The following is a 19,761-nucleotide window of genomic DNA, read 5'->3' as shown; positions in this document are numbered from 1 at the left end:
CTCTAAACTTTAGAAATACCCCACCTTTCATCATTCATTAATTAAAAGTCCTCGGTCACAGTTGTTACCCTACTGATAGCCCATGTAAACAACAATTTTAGTTTTTCACCCATCACTGAAAGCTGTTTAAAAACCCAAGATCTCTATATAGATGGGGTTTAAATCTTAAATCTACCCTACTGATTGTCAATAGCCAGTCTCCTAATTATCCATCACTTAAAACCAGGTCTGTGTTTTTAACTTAGTGGCAAAAGCTAGTTATGTACCCAAGTAGCATGAAAAACAAAAGGGAAACAGGAGTCTTGTATAAAAGATACTGAATATGAAATTAAATACTAGCATAAAGTGTTTCACAAGGGAAAAAATAATTACCAAAACATGGCTGAAAGGACAAGTAAGGACACACTTTGCAGCACTGACCCCCAGTGACATTTCTCAGATGTGTGAGAAGCACCAATTAGTAAATTTCCAGTGCAGTTGAGAGAAAGGATGTCAAAACAAAATGACTTCTTTGATAGGGACCTAACAGCTTCCAAAAGCAAGACTCAGTAATCAACTCTAAGTTGTTTAAACTGCTTTAAGATGTAGTTGAAGATTTTTTCCCTGAATCAAGAAACATAAAGACACTAGAGATAAAGATTTAGGAAAAATGTTCAGGAGCATTTTATGCAAACTCTAGTTTTACATCCAACTGAAAGGGTAATTTCTACGTAATTATCTCCAATGTATTAAAAAGCATGCATAACACAAGCATGATGGGTACAGCCGAGCCACATCTGGCTCCCAGGTTTACAATTTGTGTCTCCCTCTCACTGATGAAGACCAAAGACACGAGTTATGCTAAGGTTGCGTGCAAATAGATTCTGATGTTTAGTAATGTCCCCAATAACTCAAAGGCATCAAAAGAAACAATCACACTCAATTTTCTACTGGAACCCAAGGCAGCCAGACTTGTGGCCAAAGAACAGAAAACAGCACGTGTAAAGAAATCTGGGATTTTCAGTCCTTGTAAGACTTCCAACTAAAAAAGCTAGAAAAGAGAAAGATTTCTGCACGTACTACAGACTATTTGGCATAATTTGCCTGCTGACTCCTTTCCTTTAGAGAAACATAGTATCACGGACAGTAACGTTAGGATAACGTGTTTTAACCTACTGTATTAGAAAAATACCTTTTTAATACCTTTAGATTTTTAAATGCTTTTGAAAAATCAAGCCTTTCTCCATGAAGAGTGATGAAAGTTAATCATCATTATAATAAATTACACTACAAGGTAACAGGAGTTTTACAGTAACTGTATACTTTCCACTAAAAATCCTTGTAAATAAGATTTTTAATTATTAAAGTAAGTATTTTTACCTTAGTGTGATGTGTCCTGTGCCTGCGATCAATAGTTATATCTCCCCTTTGCACTGGTGAAGACACTTCTGATCTGTAGGTCCGCTGTGGGGAATATCCTTGGAAACCAGCTATTGAACCATGAGAAGGCGAGGTGGGAATCGAATGCATTGTCTGATCAGAAATATTAATCATAGTTTTTGGGCTACTTAAAGTACTGTGTCTAGTAAGAGTTGTTTGCTTATTGTAAAACTGACGCTGCTGCCATTCATAAAGCTGCCACATTGTGTCATCACGCATTGATCTTCGTTTTTCTTCAGCTATTACCGGTCCTACGGCTCTGTCATAACCTGACGGTGTCACGCTGCAGAGGCTCTCAGGCCGTGCTTTGCTGTTTCTCGGTAGTGTTCTGTAGCCTTCTGGGTACCGAGGTAAAACTTGAGGTCGATGGCTTGGCATGTTTCTTGGCAAGGTCTGATACGAGATTATGCTGAAAGACAAATTTTCTTTTTATTAGTGGACAGCATTAATATTATGGCAATATAAAGTTTTTCAATATTTGTTAGGTTTATCTAACTAGCTTACTTTTACATATTTTTTTAATTCTACAAATGTTATTTTAAAAACATGCAACAAAATCAAGATGACAATTAAAGAATCAACTCTACTGATTGAACGCACTGTAGCAGCTGAAACTGGATTCTCTCTGATTAAGCTGCTTGATTATATAATCCATATTTCATCTTTTCAACAGTCTGTAGTGTCAAGTTTAGATCAAATCTTGTACTTGTCTATGTGCTGAATAGGTCCAGCTTTTGAAAGCTCTGAAGTTCTATACTGCTTCCATATGAGCCCATTTAAAATGTTCTCTTTTGAAAAAGTGAAAGAATTCTCCTCCTTCCCTAAGAAAATCTTGATCAATTACTATGTTAAAAAAAATAATGTCATTTTTTTTTAACAGCAGACCAAGGTAAAATAGCAGTAGTTGTCTAATGAAATAATATTTTGCAATTGCCAAGGTCAAGCCATTCCACATCAGCTATTCAAGTAAAAGAAACAGCAAAATATTTCCTTGTTTGATAATATTATTATATTGCTTTTCAACTCAGATACGAATTCAAAGGCATATTCTTTAATTTGTTGCCACATGAAATTTCTGGGGTGCTACAGTCATTTAGCAGCTTTCAGCATTATGCAAAATTTTCCATGCTGATTATTGACGCATGCTTAACTATGACAAAGCACTAATTGTGGGTTTTTTTTTTTCAGAGGACAAAATCTAGGTCATAAACATAGACCCATTCAACCCTTATGTAAAATTCAGATAAGCATCTCTGAAAGGCTTTTGCTACTGATCACGTGTATGATAGATGCTTGCCCAGAGACAACAGAACTGATCTCAGACTGGACACGATTCAGCCATCAGAGGGCAGCGGCTTCCAGCTACACCCCAGACTAAATCGAACGGCCACCACCAGGCACCAGGATTCCAAGATGGTTTTTAGTAACTTCAGTGCCACAAAAGCATTAAAGAAATGATGCAGGGCAAATGACAAGATAAACCAGCATTATGCATGTTAGATCCATATGGAATAACTATCAGAGAAATTGATGATTGTAAACCCCACTTTTCACTGAAAATAGTTAAGCTGAGTATTTATGATCACCTGTAACATTTTGGAGATGAAAACTGCTATAAAGAGCTTTACATACAAAATCTGCTACAGTTTCTGAAGCTTTCCAAGAATTAATAAAGTATTGTCCCCATTTTGTAGATTGGACAGCTTTCCAGTCTAAGAACAACAACAAAAAAAAACAACAAAAAAAAGGAAATGGATTCTAAATCCTATCCTTTTGCTGCAAAACCTGCTTAAATACTTGTCAATTTCTTCATATAACATACCATTAATGATATGGGCTTTTTCCCATCTCTATATTTAAAACAAACCCAAACCATCAAGACACTGTTGGTTCAAATTCTAAATTTCAAAACATCATTTTAGCTATTCACAAACAGCTATGGTGAAGACTGGTATTTTTTTCATGAAGATATTTGGCAGCTCGATACACCTCACTCACTAAAGCTCCTCTCCCATTTTGTTAATGGAATGGGCAGTGTAATCCTGTTGGCTCCTTTAAATAACCCGGACAACTTGAAGTTCTCTGTAAATACAGCAATTTAAAGTCTGCACGCAAGTACTTGCATTCTAAAACATTTAGGAAGACAAAATATGCATCTTGTATTGGTAAACCATGAAAACTAAAAACCCCAACAGCCTCAATATTAAGCCTTGCTTTACACCATTTGATAAAATCGGAGCAGATTCACCAGTGTTCTGTTGATACTTGCAATAACGTCATTCCAGTCAAATCCAAAAAATAACTCTCGACAGTACTGCACCTATTGCCTTGCATGCAAGGGGAGATCGCTGCAGCTGGTCAAGCAGTCACGCATACTGCAAGGCTTCAAAATCCTTCTGCAACTGTCATCGTACAAATGTTCCCATATGAAAAGGCGGCTTCCACATGAGTTTATAGACTCCAGAGCTTGTCTCTAGGATTACTGTTGGGTAGCAATCCTGGTTCTGGTGTCCAAGTTGGATTATTTGGGAAAGCAACTTTGCTGCTAAGCCTTCAGGGGCTCAGCTCCGCTATGTTATGAAATACCCTCAGATCAAAACCTCAAAATAATTCTTCATCCTAAAGAATGCAAACACCAGCTGGCCCAGAATATAGAACTTCCTTGTGTGAATCAAGCAAACGGTGGCAGAGTAAAGACATAAACCTGGTGCTATGTGTGCAGCAGGTGTTTAATATATAGGATGAGGCTTCTATAGGCAAGACAGGGAGACAGAGGCTCAAATCATGGGTTAAGAACAACAAAACCATCACTTAGTACTATGCAACCACACTGTATTTTTTCACATTTAAGAAAGACCACTCAAGAGAACCACTTTGGTGAAGACATGTACTTATAACTGACTTGTGCAAAATTAATTCAATAAAATGATACCAAAGTGGAATGTTTTTGTTTTTCATTTAAAAAAAAACATTTATTTTCCATTTTAAAAAAATTGTTGGTCCCCCTGTCCCCCCAAAAAGCATCAGTTGTCTTTAATCATATGGCTCTCTCAAAACTAGATGTCTAGATCCACAGAAATGGCAGATAATAGATTCAAGAATTAAAAAACTGCCACCATTCTCATAAATTTCTCAGGCAATCAAACTACTAAGGGGGTCAGTCTGTTCCTCCAAAAAAATAATTTAACAGTGAGCCCTTTTCATTCCATACTGAGGACAGCTAATAGCTCCTACTTTATACATACTTTATACATCTGAACCTGTGTACATTTTACTATTTTAAATTTTTTTCCAGTCTGGCATACCAGAGACACTCAGTTTGATCCTTCATGATTTCTCTGAAACATCAGAGACTGATGCAATGGAGAGCATCTTTGTTAGGAGTCAGCAACCTTACCCCACTAAGCGAAGACTACTTTTCTCAAAAATCCAAGTTATGAGTTGATCAGGTCTTACTACAAAGAGCCTTACTAGCCTCTCACCCCAGCCTTAAGCTTATGTAACATAAAGGGGAGCTGCTTTCTACTCTCATTCACCAACTTCAATTCTACTTAAATTTCTGTCCCCAGCCAGAAACTGGCAATCTGAACAAAAATAAAATGTAAATGAAATCACGTTCTAAAGACATCACTATACATTAGAAATTTGGATCATTATTCAAGGTCACTTCCACACAAAGCAAAAAAGATAGCTCAAGGCCAAATCTTTTCCAGTTTGCAACTTTTACGTAGAACTGCATTTGAAAGCATACCCTTTGTGCTATCAATGCTACCCTTATTTAAACAAGAGGCATTCTCTAATAGTCAAGAACAAAATATTGTTTATTAGCAACATATTGTTAACCGTACTTCCCTCTATTTGATTCCCCCAATGAAACCAGTTTTAGGGGTTTTATGCTTGCTCACAAGTGAAAAATGCCACAGGTATTCAGATTTCTACTTTTTGCTTGCAAATTTTACAGTACAATTTTTTTAAAAAATCTAATTGCCTCAAAGAGCCTTCTCAGTTCTCATTACGCAAGCATGCATAATAAACTAAATATCAGAGTGTGCAACTCACTGTATGTACTGCAAGTTCAAACTTGATCAAACTACTTATGTTGAGTATTAAATGAAACAACACATTAACAATTCCTGATTATATTTAGTGAAGGACTGAAGGCAATGAGGAAATGTTCAACCAATTTTGGCAAGTGTAAGTCAAACTAATGTAAATTTTTTAAGTTTTTGCAAAAACTGCAAAGTCCCCAACCCTTGTATTTTGAAGTCTGCCGAAAACATATTTCTGAATTTCATTCTGTCTTAAGCTCTGCTCTGCCATCTATCTATACACAAGCTCCCTAATTTCCAGCTCTTCAAAATACTCCTGTGATAGCATCCTATCTAATGTAATATTAAAAACTTTTACATTTCACTGCTAAAGCTACTTGTCTGTAAGCCAGCCTGGAAGCAATGTTCCTACACTTCCGTCAGACAGAGAAATTGCTGTCGGCACAAGACTCAACATTGTCAATCATTCACACATAATTTTAAAGCCTCATGAATAAGCACTGGAACTCGATATTAGAACTGGGAGATGTTTAATTTCAGGAGAAGAGAAGCTTCAAGCATCAGCAACTTAGTTAGATTTCTGTGACTTACACTTCAGTAGAACTTGTCTCTCTCTCTTCAGTTAAAGCTGGTTTAAAGTTTAAAAGGTCCCTGGAATATTTTAAGAAACTTAAATAAAATATTACTACAAAAATCTGTAAACAAAAATGCAGAAGACAGGGCAATTTTAAGAAGAAAAATAATTGTTATGACTGATGACACCTTCTCCCTGCTAGGACAGAGAAATTTCTAACACTCAAAAAAGGGTTTCTGGCTGTTTTTATATATTAATATAGTTTAATTTATTAATAATCATTCAAATGCTAAAAAAAGAGAAACTATAAATCTGTTCCGAGCAGTCATCCAGGCACTTCTCAGAGAGAACGATGATTATATATTTATGTAATGTAGACCAAAACCTAAAGAATCTAACCAGGATACGAGTCTGAGAATGACTTGCTAGAAAGCCTAGAAAAAAAAAATAAAAATAAAAAAATTACATAATACCTACCCTCTCGTTTCCTCTTCTTGTCCTTTTCCTCTCTGTATTTTAATCCACTGTTCCAACTGCAGCATCGAATTAGTTCTCTGCATAACTCGTTCAGACTCCATATGTGCCTGAACCACATTGTGCTGACCTCCATCTCCAGCCTCTGCCAGGACAACCCCAAGAGCTTTATTCTCAGACCCATTTAAATGAACTGGTCTGAAGTGTCCAGCCGGAATCATGCTTATGGGTAAAGTCCTGTATTCGGATCCCAAAGGATTTAACTTTACACTATTAATTTTTGTTAATGGTTTATCTTGCCCAACTTTCTGGAATCCATATTTTTCGGCTTCCAAAGCTTTCTTCTCCTCATTTTTGTTCACTTCTTTGTTCTTCTGGTTATTTTGCGCATCTGGCTTAATTAGCACCCGATGGTTTGAAATATTATTTGCCTCTCGCGGTGGTGTATTTTCGGTGGTTAACTTCTCTACTCTGGAAAGGAATAATATCACAAGCTATAGCAGCAATATAATATTCATTAAAAAATAGAGTAATAAAAATGAAAAGAGAATATATTGTTGTTTATCACTGTTATTTCAGTGAATACCTCTAGATATTTTACATCAGTATCTCGACTCAGAGAAAAATTCAGGACGTTTTCACAATAATCAAGGACATGTTAGTAGTTTGTTGTTGTTGAGGTTTTTTTTGGGTTTTTTTTTTTTTTGTGTGTGTGTGTGTGTGTGTTGTTTCTTGGTTGGGTTGTTGTTTTTTTGTTTTGTTTTTTGTTGGGTTGTTTTTTGTTGTGCCTTTTTTTTTCCCCCTCAGTTGGAGAGCATGAGTGTTTTTCTTCCACAGGTCTTTGCTAATTTAAAAGCATTTATAACATGGGGTAATTTTTTTAAGCCAACTTCCAATTAACCCACTACAAAAAAAATGTGCACAAGAGGAAAAAAAAGCCAGAGTCTGAAAAAGCGGATGTTTGGTTCCTGGAGGGCTGGACACTCAAGCAGTAAAAATATTCAGTGGCTCTCCAAAAGCTACAGCTTCCAGATGTTAATAGCCTAAAATTCAGATTACTTTTAAAGACATCTTTAAAAATGGTAGCAGATTAAATTGCTAACCAGCTTGTGATTCACAGTACTACTGAATTTAACATATAATGAACTCCTTTTAAAAAAACAAACAATTTTTCATGGTCACTAGCATCAATTAGGTTTCTCTGGTATGTTATCACTTTGGCTGGCATACATTTTGTGGAAAATAACTGTGGCTTCCCTAATTTTAAGGGGGAAAATAGCTGCTGACTTAGGGAACTGTACCACAAAAATAATATTTTTAGAACAGTTACTGCTTTACAGTACTTACACAAGTACTCAATGTATGCAGTTCTATTAGCTATCTTTTTAAAATTTGAGAAAGTCAAGCAGCTGTATCTTTATCTATACTGGGAGATGAACAGAACATCCAGCTCAAATAATATTCCCCCCCCCCCCCCCCGGTTTACTAGAAAAAACACAACACAAAAAACCAAAAACCCTGAAATGTTTTGTTGATATTTTTTGGTATAGCAGGAAAGAAGAGGAAGAGATATAATTCTTTAAGATTTCATGTCTATATAAAACCAAACCAAGAATAAAACTTTTTTTTATAATGATGTCAAAGTAACCTTCCACAGTTTTTTCAGATTAATTATTCAGCTTTGTAACCGTGTCTGGTTCAAGTGCCTAAAAGGCACGTGAGTAAAAAGGCCATCACACTGACCAAGAGCACAAGTGTGACCGCTCCTCTGAACAGTAATTGCAAGCAGACTAACTACATACATAACTGTAAGCATTTTTGCTTACTCCATGTTGAAAAACAGGCTTAAATGTCTACAAGTCTACACTTCCCCAACAGATTAAGCCATGAATTCCCAACAGGCCATAATCATTCGGGACAGAACCCCAGCAAATACATACAGGGTTGAAAATTGTAAGGTCCTTATAAAATACTCCCCACTGCTAATAATACTGGACACTTAATTTTAAATGCACCTCCCATTGCCACCCTGCTCTTGCCATCAAGTCTCCATAACATGAAAGGAATCAAGAGACCCCTGCCTTGACAAGTATATGATTTCAATCCTATCAATCTGAAACAGCAAGACATCAACACCTGCACACTTTACATGCGTTAGAATAAAATGCTTATGCACTTTGCATGTTAACAAGGGGCATGATTTTTTTCCCCATGCCTCTTCTTGTCATAGTTGTGATGATCCCAATCTCTGCTTGATGCTTCAAAGTCCTCCAAAATTCACTCTATTAATATAAGTAACTCAAAATAGTCCTTTCAGTGATTACTCCTGAGCTGCTGACGAGAAAGCGTACACGCACGTCAAACGCATTGCAAATGAAAACATTCACACCAATAATCTAAGATGAACATCTCCTTGGCTATATGCATCAGCATTCTTTTTAAACACAATGGATTTTTTTCATACATCACTACTAAATGCAGAGGTTAGATACATCTGATGTTTTCTACTGTCAGAAAGGAGAGGGTTGTATTTCTGCCAACAGTAACTTTTAAAGAAAAAAAAATTCCTGATGTAGAACCAGTTTTTATGTAGACTTTTGTGGGGGAGCAAGCATGTGGTGGGACCTGTATACCTATGTCATCTTTTTTTATAATTTCTTAAGTATCAGTGAAGAAATGGTATGCTAATCTCCTACTGCAATTTAATAAAAAGGAGACACCTCATTTTTATTTTCCCCCAAGACTTTAAAGTGTTCCCAAGACAAAACATTTCTGCCTACGTTTCTTCTCAGGGTTATGGAAAAAAAAACTGGATCTCTTCCTTCCTCCCACCTTAAAACTGTACTACCCAGTGTTCTACCACAAACTAAAGCAATTCCCCAAACAGGAAAGTGAATGAAGAACTCCATTTCCCAGTTCTCAAGTCAAAAAAGGGTGTTAAAATTTCAGTTTGCAGCCAGTGTTCAAGAGTTTACAAATAAATGTAAGGACCACCTTGCAAATATTCCTAAACATCGGCATCAATGTATGCCTTAATAGTACCACATACTCTCTTATGCAGGACTTTTTATCAGTCTTTCTCAAGGTGCTTTACAGCACAGAAGCAGTTGCCATTTTACAGATGGAAAATCTGTGCTGCAGAGGGAGAGTGGCATCCCTAAGGACATTCATCGGCTACGCGGCAAGGTCAAGGCTTGGCACAGCGTTCAGTTCACACTGTCCTACTACCTTCTACTGTCTGGCTTCATTAAAAAAACAACAAACCCTAAAAATCACAGAACTGTTTTTCCAGACAATCTCTATGCTGTATCACTTGTTGCTATGGTTATACACAACAAAGCCAAGCACTTGTATTTGACATTCTTTGCGATGGTGTAGAGGCTGAATGACTGACATTCAAATAGACTTCTGGGCTCTCCTTCAACTTTGTGCATCAACTCAGTCAACTTGTTGTAAGCAAGAGACCTCTTTCCACAGCAAATTATCCAAAATGGAAAGAATTATCAGAAACTAATAGGTAAATGTAAGAAACATAAATCAGTATTTAAATTTGGCTCCATGTTTATATCTAGCTTTCAAAGACAGCTAACAAAACTTGCAGAGGATTTTGATGATGGGAGAGGGAGAAGGCAAAGAGAATCGACATTGAACACATCTTTCAGCATATACTGAATGCAATTTATAGACTTCCACAACCAAACAGGAATAATATGTATGGAACAGGAAAAGTAATATTTTTCCTGTTTTGTATAAATAAATAATTCTAACAAGATTGGGTGGGGGCATATAATTATCAGACAAGACATGAAGACTGTGATTTAACAAAGCCAGGCAGAGGCATCTGAAAAAAAATAATCCATCTTTTCCGAACACAGTGACATCAGTAAATCCCCAATGTGGATGTCACTATGCTAACAAGTGCTTTTTGGCAGCCTAGCTAATGCTGTTCAGGGAAAGTAACTACACTAGGAGGAGAAGAAAACCACCTTTCCTTAGTACATGCTGCATCACTTAGAAGAAACAAAGGCTCTAGCACACACAGCTGACAGTGAAAGGATAGAAAAATTATGCTTTTAAATAAGTGAGAGTAGAGAAATCGGTATGTTGGTGGATATTGGTATCTACAAACACAAGCAATTGGTACTGAGATACAACTTAACTGTGGTCTCCACTGATACAACGAAGGAGTAAGATGTTTTGCTAATCAAAACAGGTTGTTTGAGATAGTATTTTGAGTCATAAGCTTAAATAATTCCTCGCTGACTAAAGTATTTGTGTTTAACTATTTTGATAGGCCTCTCAGTACATTATTAAACTTTAATTTACTATATAGGCAAAATCAAAACAAAAATGTTTATAAAGGAGTAATTACAGTTAAGTCAATAGGACCAAATAAGATTTGTCCTTCCCTGCAGTTACACATTACAAGGGTTTTTCTGCTGTGACTCCAGATCAGTTCTAAAAGAAACAATTACGTTTTTATTTTCTCACCTCGGTATCTCATTTCTGTATTATGTGGCTAACTATGTGTGGAAAGTAAGAATATTTTATGGAAAGCCAAGTAAAATCCCCACAACTTACTGCTTTAAATATTCCTTTTATCTTTTTTCTCTCCAAGGAACTCACATCCTCAGAAAAATAAATATACAGATTGTGGCTCTGAAATTATTTAAAGCTGAAACATTCAGTTTAACAGACTGATGGGTTTGGATTTCCATAGTATCATAAGCAGAGAAGTACCTTGACTTCTAGATTTAAAGAAAAATAGTCTAAAAACTCTCACTTATCATTGGGCAATTTATATCAACAAGTACTTAAACGGGGTTCAATATCAGCTTGCATAAATATTTAAGGAAGGAAGTTCTTCATAAAGCTAGCTATTGTATCGTAAACCGCTAGTCTGTTAGATAACTGCATTCAGTACAACGTTAAAGCCTCTAGAAAAAGCAGATTTGAGAAATAAAGGCACTGGCTGAATCTGACTGAACCAAGATTATTTATGCTTAGAGCTATGTGCATGGCAAACTTTAGGTTACAGATGACTTAATACAATACATAATCCTTAACAGAGTCTTACAGGGAAGAAACAGCATTTCTTCTGGATAAGATCATATCTTGATACATGGCTCATTTTAAGAACTGGTTTGACAGCCAAAAGATGGATCTTTTAGAAAACAGATGTCTGAAGAACTTTCTTCCTTATTATAGCTAATAGACATGAGAGTCTTTGAGACTTCATTGGTCTTGAAATGTATTTTCCCCCCAAGTAATTATTTCAAGACTAGACTACTAACAGACTTTTCAGAGGTCACATTTACTTCTGTTTTGTTCTAAGGTTTCTTGCCTGAATTGAGACAAGATGGTGCTACACAAGTTGCTGCTCTTGTGCTTTTTTTGACACTTGTTTTGGCTGTTGGCAAGCCCATTCTGCCCATGATATCAGCAGAAAAACACTGAATTTGATCCTGAATGTTTTTCTATTCATTTAGTATGCTACACTGATTCACCAAGAAGTGCCTGAAGAAATGCAAGGCAGATTGCAGGTGCATTCATAGCTGGACAAAAAGTGTTAGATCATATCAGCTGTACTGGGGATCCCCACCATTTCCCTATACTCTGTCAAACACCTGGAACAGGCAGACATCAGTGCTGGAACAGGCAATACAGCTGACAGAAAAGGGTAGGAATGCACACAGCCAAGCATTTCTGGAGACTAGAACACCCTTCGTGGCAGTGGGCTGCATGTCTGTCTTGTTAGAGCAGCCGTGGCCCTGCAGCCTGCAGGACAGCCAGCCTGCGGAGCTGCACGGGGCGCCAGGGTGGGCTCCCTGTTGTGTCTTGATAGACTCTGAGGCAGCAATCATGACTGTAGAGCTGTACTAATGGACTGCACAAAAACGTGGTTATTTAACATTTTAGATTGCTTCCTATGTTAAAAGAAGTGTCACAAGTAATAACGTAACATCTGCCTATATAAAATTTACTAAATATCTTCTATAGACCATTGACTATTACAGGAGACACTATGAAGACAACACTCATTAAGAAGGCTCTGTCAGAGGGAGATACACTTTCTTCACATTAACTTCCTTCTACTACTAAGATGTCTTCTTCAAACAGTCTTCAGTGTTACAAACACCAAATGAAGTTAATTTCACTGGTTACGAAAAGATTCAGATTGACCCACTTCAGTATTATTCCCCCTATGAAGTGCTTATACAATCAATACATGATTTTTATTTGAAGTGGGTCTCATTTGGTTTAATAATTTCTCCATCTGTAAGATACCACAGATATCTACAATACGCTTACAATGCAAACCAAAACTGATTTTTCAGATTAAGTGTATTATTCACTAAGCAATATGAGGTATTTTATTTTGTCAAGGTAACTTCATTCTTTTAAAAGCATTCTCTTAAAGTCTCTGAACAGAGAAATAAAAGGAGGAAAATGCTATTAAGTATCTACTTGCTTATGCTCAGTCTCACTCCGCTCATCCTTTCCCTGTAACATTTACTGTTCTCAAACATGAGGAGGCTTACAGGAGGCAAAGAACATAACATCTTCATATATAATATGAAATCATACATAACCTGATCAAATTTCATTGTGGTAATTGGACCTACCACTCCTCCTTTCTGTAGGCTGAAATAAGTGTTTTTTCCAACATTACTGAAGGAAAAAAAAAAAGGACACAGAGCTTGAAGCACATGTGTAATTTTTTCAAAGTATAGAGAACAACATATTTTTTCCTGTTAAGCTATTTCATCATGCTGTCAAATGCAGAGAAAGAAATATTTCATATACTACCTATATATTTAAAGGATCTTAGAGATGAAAGCTAAGACTTCAACCTTTTGTTTAAGATTAGTCACTAAAATTTGCACAGGTACAAATTTAAAAGTGTTCCTAGCTTACCGTTATCCTTCTGAACGTTGTGTAGATTGGCGTAAGTAAAAGTTTCATTATGTTTAACTGAGAAGCCCACAAAGCATTAAAAAATGTAACATTAAAAAAAAAGCGTCTAATCATTCTGCATTCCATTTTACGCTTCTGCTAGCACGATACTGCAATATGGCTTATAGAAATGTCAGGAACAAGTTAACAGGAATGACTTGCACTAGCAATGCAAAATTTGGAAAGATGGCTTGTATTTTGACAAGTTGAATGTGTTTACTCTTCTGCAAAGATTGTACCTTTTCCTTCTTTGCTACGTGTGCCTATGCAATTCTTTACTATTTTTTTTTAACTTAAATTTTCTCAGCATTGCTGCCATTTATTTAGCTCCAGTGTAGCAGGAATGAACAGAGCGTGGAATAGATCAAGTGACAGCAGCCATCAGCAACAACTTCTGTGCCATCAATAGCAAGGAGCTTTTAAATTTTCAGTTGATGAGGTTTCCATTATAGATGCCATGGAGCTGACCCAAGGGACCACATTCAGAGAGAAAACAGTTCTTACTAGACAGACAGTAGCAGACAAGATTCAGTTTCTGAGAACACACGGCTTCCAGTGATAACTTGGTATTCATTGTCAACACCTGGATACATAAAGGATATGGCTCCAGATCAGGTAAGTATGAATTTGATGACAGCTTAATGATGAACCAGAATGACTCCCCACAGGTTGCCTGTAGGTACAACTGTTTAATTTAGCCAGAAACTACAGTTGTGAAATTGAGGCTTATGACAGGTCTAAGCCAAAGACTACCACCAGCTGAGCTGCTATTGCTACTCAGTAAGGGGAAGTGAAGCATGCCTGCACATAGTATTTGTCATTGCACTTCTTTTGATGCCACTGGCTAAAGGAATCAGTCACTTTTTTTTTTTCCTAGCCCCTTACACTCAAGGCATCCATATTCAGAATAGAACTTAAGATTATTTACTACTTCAAAATTTTATCCAACGTTACCAAATCAGTAAGGGATCTTCAATATAAGGAGAAATTACTTCAGCCAATTAACAATCTATTTTAAGGTACACCATTTAATTCAAATAAATCAAACTAAATATGAAAAAGAAATGCACTGTGCCACTGTTGTGTCAGTCCACACTACCTTTTCACAGGCTCTGTCTGCACAAGTGCTGCATCTGTCATGGCTTTCATCCACAACTCCATTTCCTTCCCTGTATCTGTGCAGAAATAATAGGTCCTCATGTTTGGATGAGCTGCCTGATTGGAAATGACATGGTCATTGCAATAAAAAGATAAGATTCTGTAAAAGAAGAGAGACAAATAATGTTACTGTATACTCATTCTAATGTTTTGTATAATAAGATTTATGCACATAATACTATCAGAAAAAATATTGGAAGGAATACTTCAATGTTTCCCTGTCACTGCATTCACCTTTTCAAAATAATTGCCTATAATTTTCAGTCATTGCTGCTTCTTCATTAATACTCAACCCCCCCTTAAATTTCTTCAATCTATTAAAAACTATCTTGACTATCCATAAATGTAAATTAATATAATTATTATAAATAAGATTTTGGCATAGGTTTTTGCAGTCTGAATGATATAGTAAATTTTAATTAGTACTTACCGTAGTAAATAAATGATGTGTTGCATAGAAGGCCAAAAGAAGAGCCAGAAGGAGCTCATAAAACAACAAAAAAAGTCAAGAGAAAATATTTAGTAGAGTGATTTATATCATGGTTAAAAAGATTAGCTGGGAAACACAGCTAACAATGATTCATGTAATAATGCGACTGAAGTGATAATAAAACCTTATTTTTATTTATATGTAACTATAACTTTCAACTTATATTAAATAGATTTTATTATTTTTATATATATACACTATATAAGTTATAGTATATAGTTATTATTCTTATTAATAAATGTAAATAGAAACTTTGTATCTAAATAACTGGAGAACTTTCGTTAGTGGGATAAGTCCAGCTGCAGATACAGTCTACAATTCTAAAACACCACACAGTATTTAAGATCCATGAACTAAAACTAAAAGACTAATAACAAGTGATACTCATCCATCTTCTCATTCTGGTAATTATGTCTATATTTACACCAGGCTAAATACTGGAATCCTCTGCCACTGTACTATTCAAAAGTCAGTCTCAGAAGCTGTTTGTCAGTCCTGTTTTGCATAATAACTCAGTAAAATGAATTCTGATCACTAGGTTACTGTGCTTTCAGACATAAAATTAAACTGAAAAATCAAGTCCCTTACCTTAAAGGCATATTTGCGGTTAATATGATCCTCAGCAGAAAGCACAGATATCTGAAAACTAGGTAGAAGTATGCTACCTAGTATTCCTTCTTCTTTCTCATCTGTGAATGCATAGTCTTTGATTAGAGAAACAAAATGTGTTGACACACAACAACACAAGAGCACTCAAGAAGTTTAGCTCAGAGGAAAATGAATTGGGGAATCCAAAAGCCAGACTGATTTGTTAGGTAGGTGTCTGTATAGTCTCAAAGGTGTGCAGTCCACAACAGCAGTTGTGCAGCCCCTCTCTGCCAACACACGCCACCGGACTTGTATCACACAAGTGAGTGTCCCCCAAAACCTGCTAAGCACCAGGAAGCATAAGTCACCTGAAAACACCTGCCTCCAGCTTTTTCCCCAAGACGGACAAGCACAAAAACCACTCCTGAGGGTGCTAGTTCTGTAAAAGTTTAAGCACATGAGCTACCTTATGGAATCTGCCTTATGGAAAACACCACAAACAACTACGCCTAGTTTTTTCTGGGGGTCAGTGCTTACCTGCGTATGACTTCAAAACTGAAAAGCAGATGGAAGTTAAGCCTCTAATTCAGTGACAAGAACAACACCTGCCATCTACTGCCTGCTCAGTAAAAATGGCAAATACCTATGAGAGCAGAAGTATTTTAAAATACTGCTTATAACTGTTGGCCTTTGAGAAAATTTGTTCATTCTTCTTCTGGTATTGGGCATATTAAGCTACAAGTTTTTATAATTCCCATGAAGAGTTTACACTCAATTACATTCTATTTGTGAGAATGCATGTGCCAGATAACTTGTAAAAAAACCCCACAAACTCCCCCAAGCACCCTTTTCCCAGAATCTTGTTTTACATAAAATTTTAGAGCAATACATTACAATAATAAACTGAGATTTTAACTGGAAGCCATAACCAGCTCTTAAAGTCAATTATGCTTTAATAAAGGAATAATTGGATGCAATTTACGAGTCAATCTTAATTGTATTCAAGATACAGACTTCTATTTACAACCAGTATCTTAGGAGACCATTCCTCATAATGCTTCTCTTAGTTGAAGATATTGCCCATAACAAACGACTACTTGTCTTAATTTCACAAATACAAATATAGCTATACAAAGTTTCAAGCATCGGAAATTAGTAGTTACAATTAAAATGCATGTAAACAGCACAAAAGGACTACCTCTTATATGCGGATTCAGAAATCTTTTCCCAGTTCTTGTTTACTCACTAAATTCTGAAAAGCCACTGCTTTTAAGTTATTCATATGGGGAAAGCTCTGCCCAGCCATTTTAGCATTACATGATGTTCAACGTAAAAATGATGCTTTCTGGGATAGATATTTAATTGGAGAACTGAGCATGAAATTAGTCTGATGAAAAGGTAGAAAAGGAATGAAAGGAGTGGATTTACTTTCAGGTACTCAACTGTACTCATAAGTATGCCTGAAACCATCCCACCTTTCCCTATCAAATATTTATTCCTTGCTAGCCACACACACACATAGACACACAAATTTGCCTTTTTTCCTCCGTCCCAGAATGCATGGCAAATACTGTGGTTGACTTCATTTGGACTGCTGTTTCAGGGAAAAAAAACCCCTTCTGCTAGATTATACTTTGACTTACTTCTAAACTACATGTCTGGAGGTCTTTGTTAAAGACAAACTGCTATGTTCCATTTCCAGATTTTAAGAATCTGTTTCCAATTAGACTAGCTTTTATCTACACATCACACTGCCCTATAACCATCTTTACTTGTATGCTGTGTATAAATAATACAAGAGAAAAACATCTGATCTTCTGTCCAGATTTAAGATCTTTTATTTGTTGCAACAGTAACCTTCCAATATGAAAGTGGTCAGTCTTTTCTCCCTCTGTGAAACAGAAGACTATTCTCTGAGCTCTGAAAAAATACAATGGAATAATTTTTCTTTTCATCTATAAATTAGATATTATAAGGTACTAACACTGGAACACAATCAGTGAGATTTACTAACAAAAGCAAAAAAAACCCAACAACCACAATCACTGGTTGCAATCTGGGAGTAAAGTGCATGGCTCCCTCCTTTCAAATTTTCAATATCTGAGACAGAATTTACAAAACCATAAAAACACAGGGTTTAGAGTGCAAGTTTTTTTGTATTTTAGTAGACATTTCTAATGCCTTTAAGATTGTCACTTTACATGTTTACTTACAGTTTATCACCTTTAACTGCCTTCTCACAAGTGATAGCTAAAAGCTAAGGTTTTTTATGTAAACAATTTAAACTGTTCTGCTTGTATTTCAGCTTATTTGACACATTCACATGTAGAAATGAAAAATATTATAGAGCTGTTTGGATTTATTTTATTTGTTGTTGGGTTTACTTATGGCTTTTTTGTTTTATTTTGAGACACTTCATGTGCAGGGCTTTAAGTCAATTTAATCTGTTCTTAAGGCTGCTACAAAGCAGCACTTTCTTTAAAACCTTTCGAAGAGAGAGCCTGAAGACTTGTTTAAAATAGGAAAACCCTATAAGAAAGCACAGAGTATATGATGACCACTTAACTAAATGCACTGTAACTTTATCACGATTGATGCCTTCACAAATGAAATTATAGCCTAATTTTGACTGAGCAGTGGTTTATCTGGCTATGTATACTTCTTGGGGTAAAGAAACAAAGCCTAATGATTATATTTCAGTAATTCAGAATTTGTTAACTAAACCGGTTACAGTTACAAAGCTTTTGTTTCATGACCTGATTTGTCTTGATTAGATTAGAACCATCCTGCACTTTAACAGAACAGCATTTTAAATCTATCAGTCATTGCTTTCAGCATCACCAGCGTCAACACCACTTCTACCAATTCTAAAGTCTCATCCTAAACAGAAACCCTTTCTCACCCTTCATTTGAACCTAAGGCTGCAGATGGCCTTAACTGTTTACTTTCCTCTATTTTGCCATGCTTTACAATTTTCTTTGCTCCTAGCCTCCTTTAAACTGTTATGGTTTTACATCTTCTTTCAGGACTGAATACATTTCAATATGCTAAAATCCCATTTGTTTATCCCCTCAGGAGCACTACAGTTAATAATCTGTAATAGTGAAGGAATCCGTTTTCTAACACACATATCTCCAGACTAGGATTATAAACAGCTAATTTTCCCCATGTACAGTAAGTGTAATGTAGCTACATAAGGGAACTAATAGATTCCTTTGTTCCAAATACAGCAGACTTCTACTCATATAGAATTGGACATCATTTTATGTAAGTATTGACAAACATTGATTACATTCCCAAAAGGCACATATATCCTCTTTATCATTCCAAAGGCAGAGTTTCAGCTCCCCAGCACTATCCCTTTCCCATCCCAATTTCAGTAACATAATTTCCATGAAAAAACTCAGATTTAACCTGGCATATTTAGATCCTAGCAACAGAAGCAGTGAGAAAACTACAATCCAGAATTTAATGGAAAAGGTAGTTGTGAATGGGTTTGCCCTTAGAGCACATCTGACAGGCAGGAAGCAATTATGTGAAATCGGTAATTAAGAAAGAAAGAAAAAAAAAAGATAAAGTAGCAAGGCCTGGATATTGACAGCTATACAACTATTTTAATCCATTAATTTAAGTAGCAGCTTCTTATTTTACATTTGAGTGGTGTGTAAAAATTTATCTGCTTCCAGTAAAAGAGGCAAACGCAACTCTGCTGAGTGGAACTTACCTCTGTAATAGAAGAGACACAGATCTGAGAGCACAAACCACCGTTTCTTCCACAATTTCATTCCAGTGCTATCCTGTGTTAATCAAAGCAATCAAGTAAGAACTTTCAGACTGTTAATAGTAATAGTTCATAAAGTAAACCAGGTACTACATAACTGTGGTGGCTAGTAGTTAATTTTCTTGGCTGAGGTATTTTAAGTATCATTGACTTCTCATCACAGACTTAACACTGCAAACAAAGATCATAAACCAGGAAGCCTGAAGTTAACATGATTCTAGTATAAGTAAGTGTCCATTATTTTAGCATGCTAGAGACTACCATCTACAAT

General features: G+C 36.0%; 1 protein-coding gene across 22 annotated transcripts in view; it reads right to left on the bottom strand.

Moving 5' to 3' along the window:
• The window catches only part of PLEKHA5 (pleckstrin homology domain containing A5), a 170,204-nt gene that overhangs the window by 42,227 nt on the left and 108,216 nt on the right, over nt 1-19,761 (bottom strand). For all 22 annotated transcript variants that reach the window (XM_037388774.1, XM_037388771.1, XM_037388770.1 and 19 more), the window contains 5 exons: nt 19,434-19,506; nt 15,710-15,810; nt 14,573-14,688; nt 6,520-6,987; nt 1,360-1,828 (listed from right to left, as the gene is read on the bottom strand). In XM_037388774.1, coding sequence (XP_037244671.1) covers nt 1,360-1,828; nt 6,520-6,987; nt 14,573-14,688; nt 15,710-15,810; nt 19,434-19,506 — 1,227 coding nt within the window. The remainder of the gene's footprint in view (nt 1-1,359; nt 1,829-6,519; nt 6,988-14,572; nt 14,689-15,709; nt 15,811-19,433; nt 19,507-19,761) is intronic.

Source organism: Falco rusticolus, chromosome 5 (assembly GCF_015220075.1).
Source record: "Falco rusticolus isolate bFalRus1 chromosome 5, bFalRus1.pri, whole genome shotgun sequence".
Taxonomy (NCBI): domain Eukaryota; kingdom Metazoa; phylum Chordata; class Aves; order Falconiformes; family Falconidae; genus Falco; species Falco rusticolus.
The sequence above is the reverse complement of the archived record's forward strand: the minus strand, read 5'-3'. Positions and strand labels throughout refer to the sequence as shown.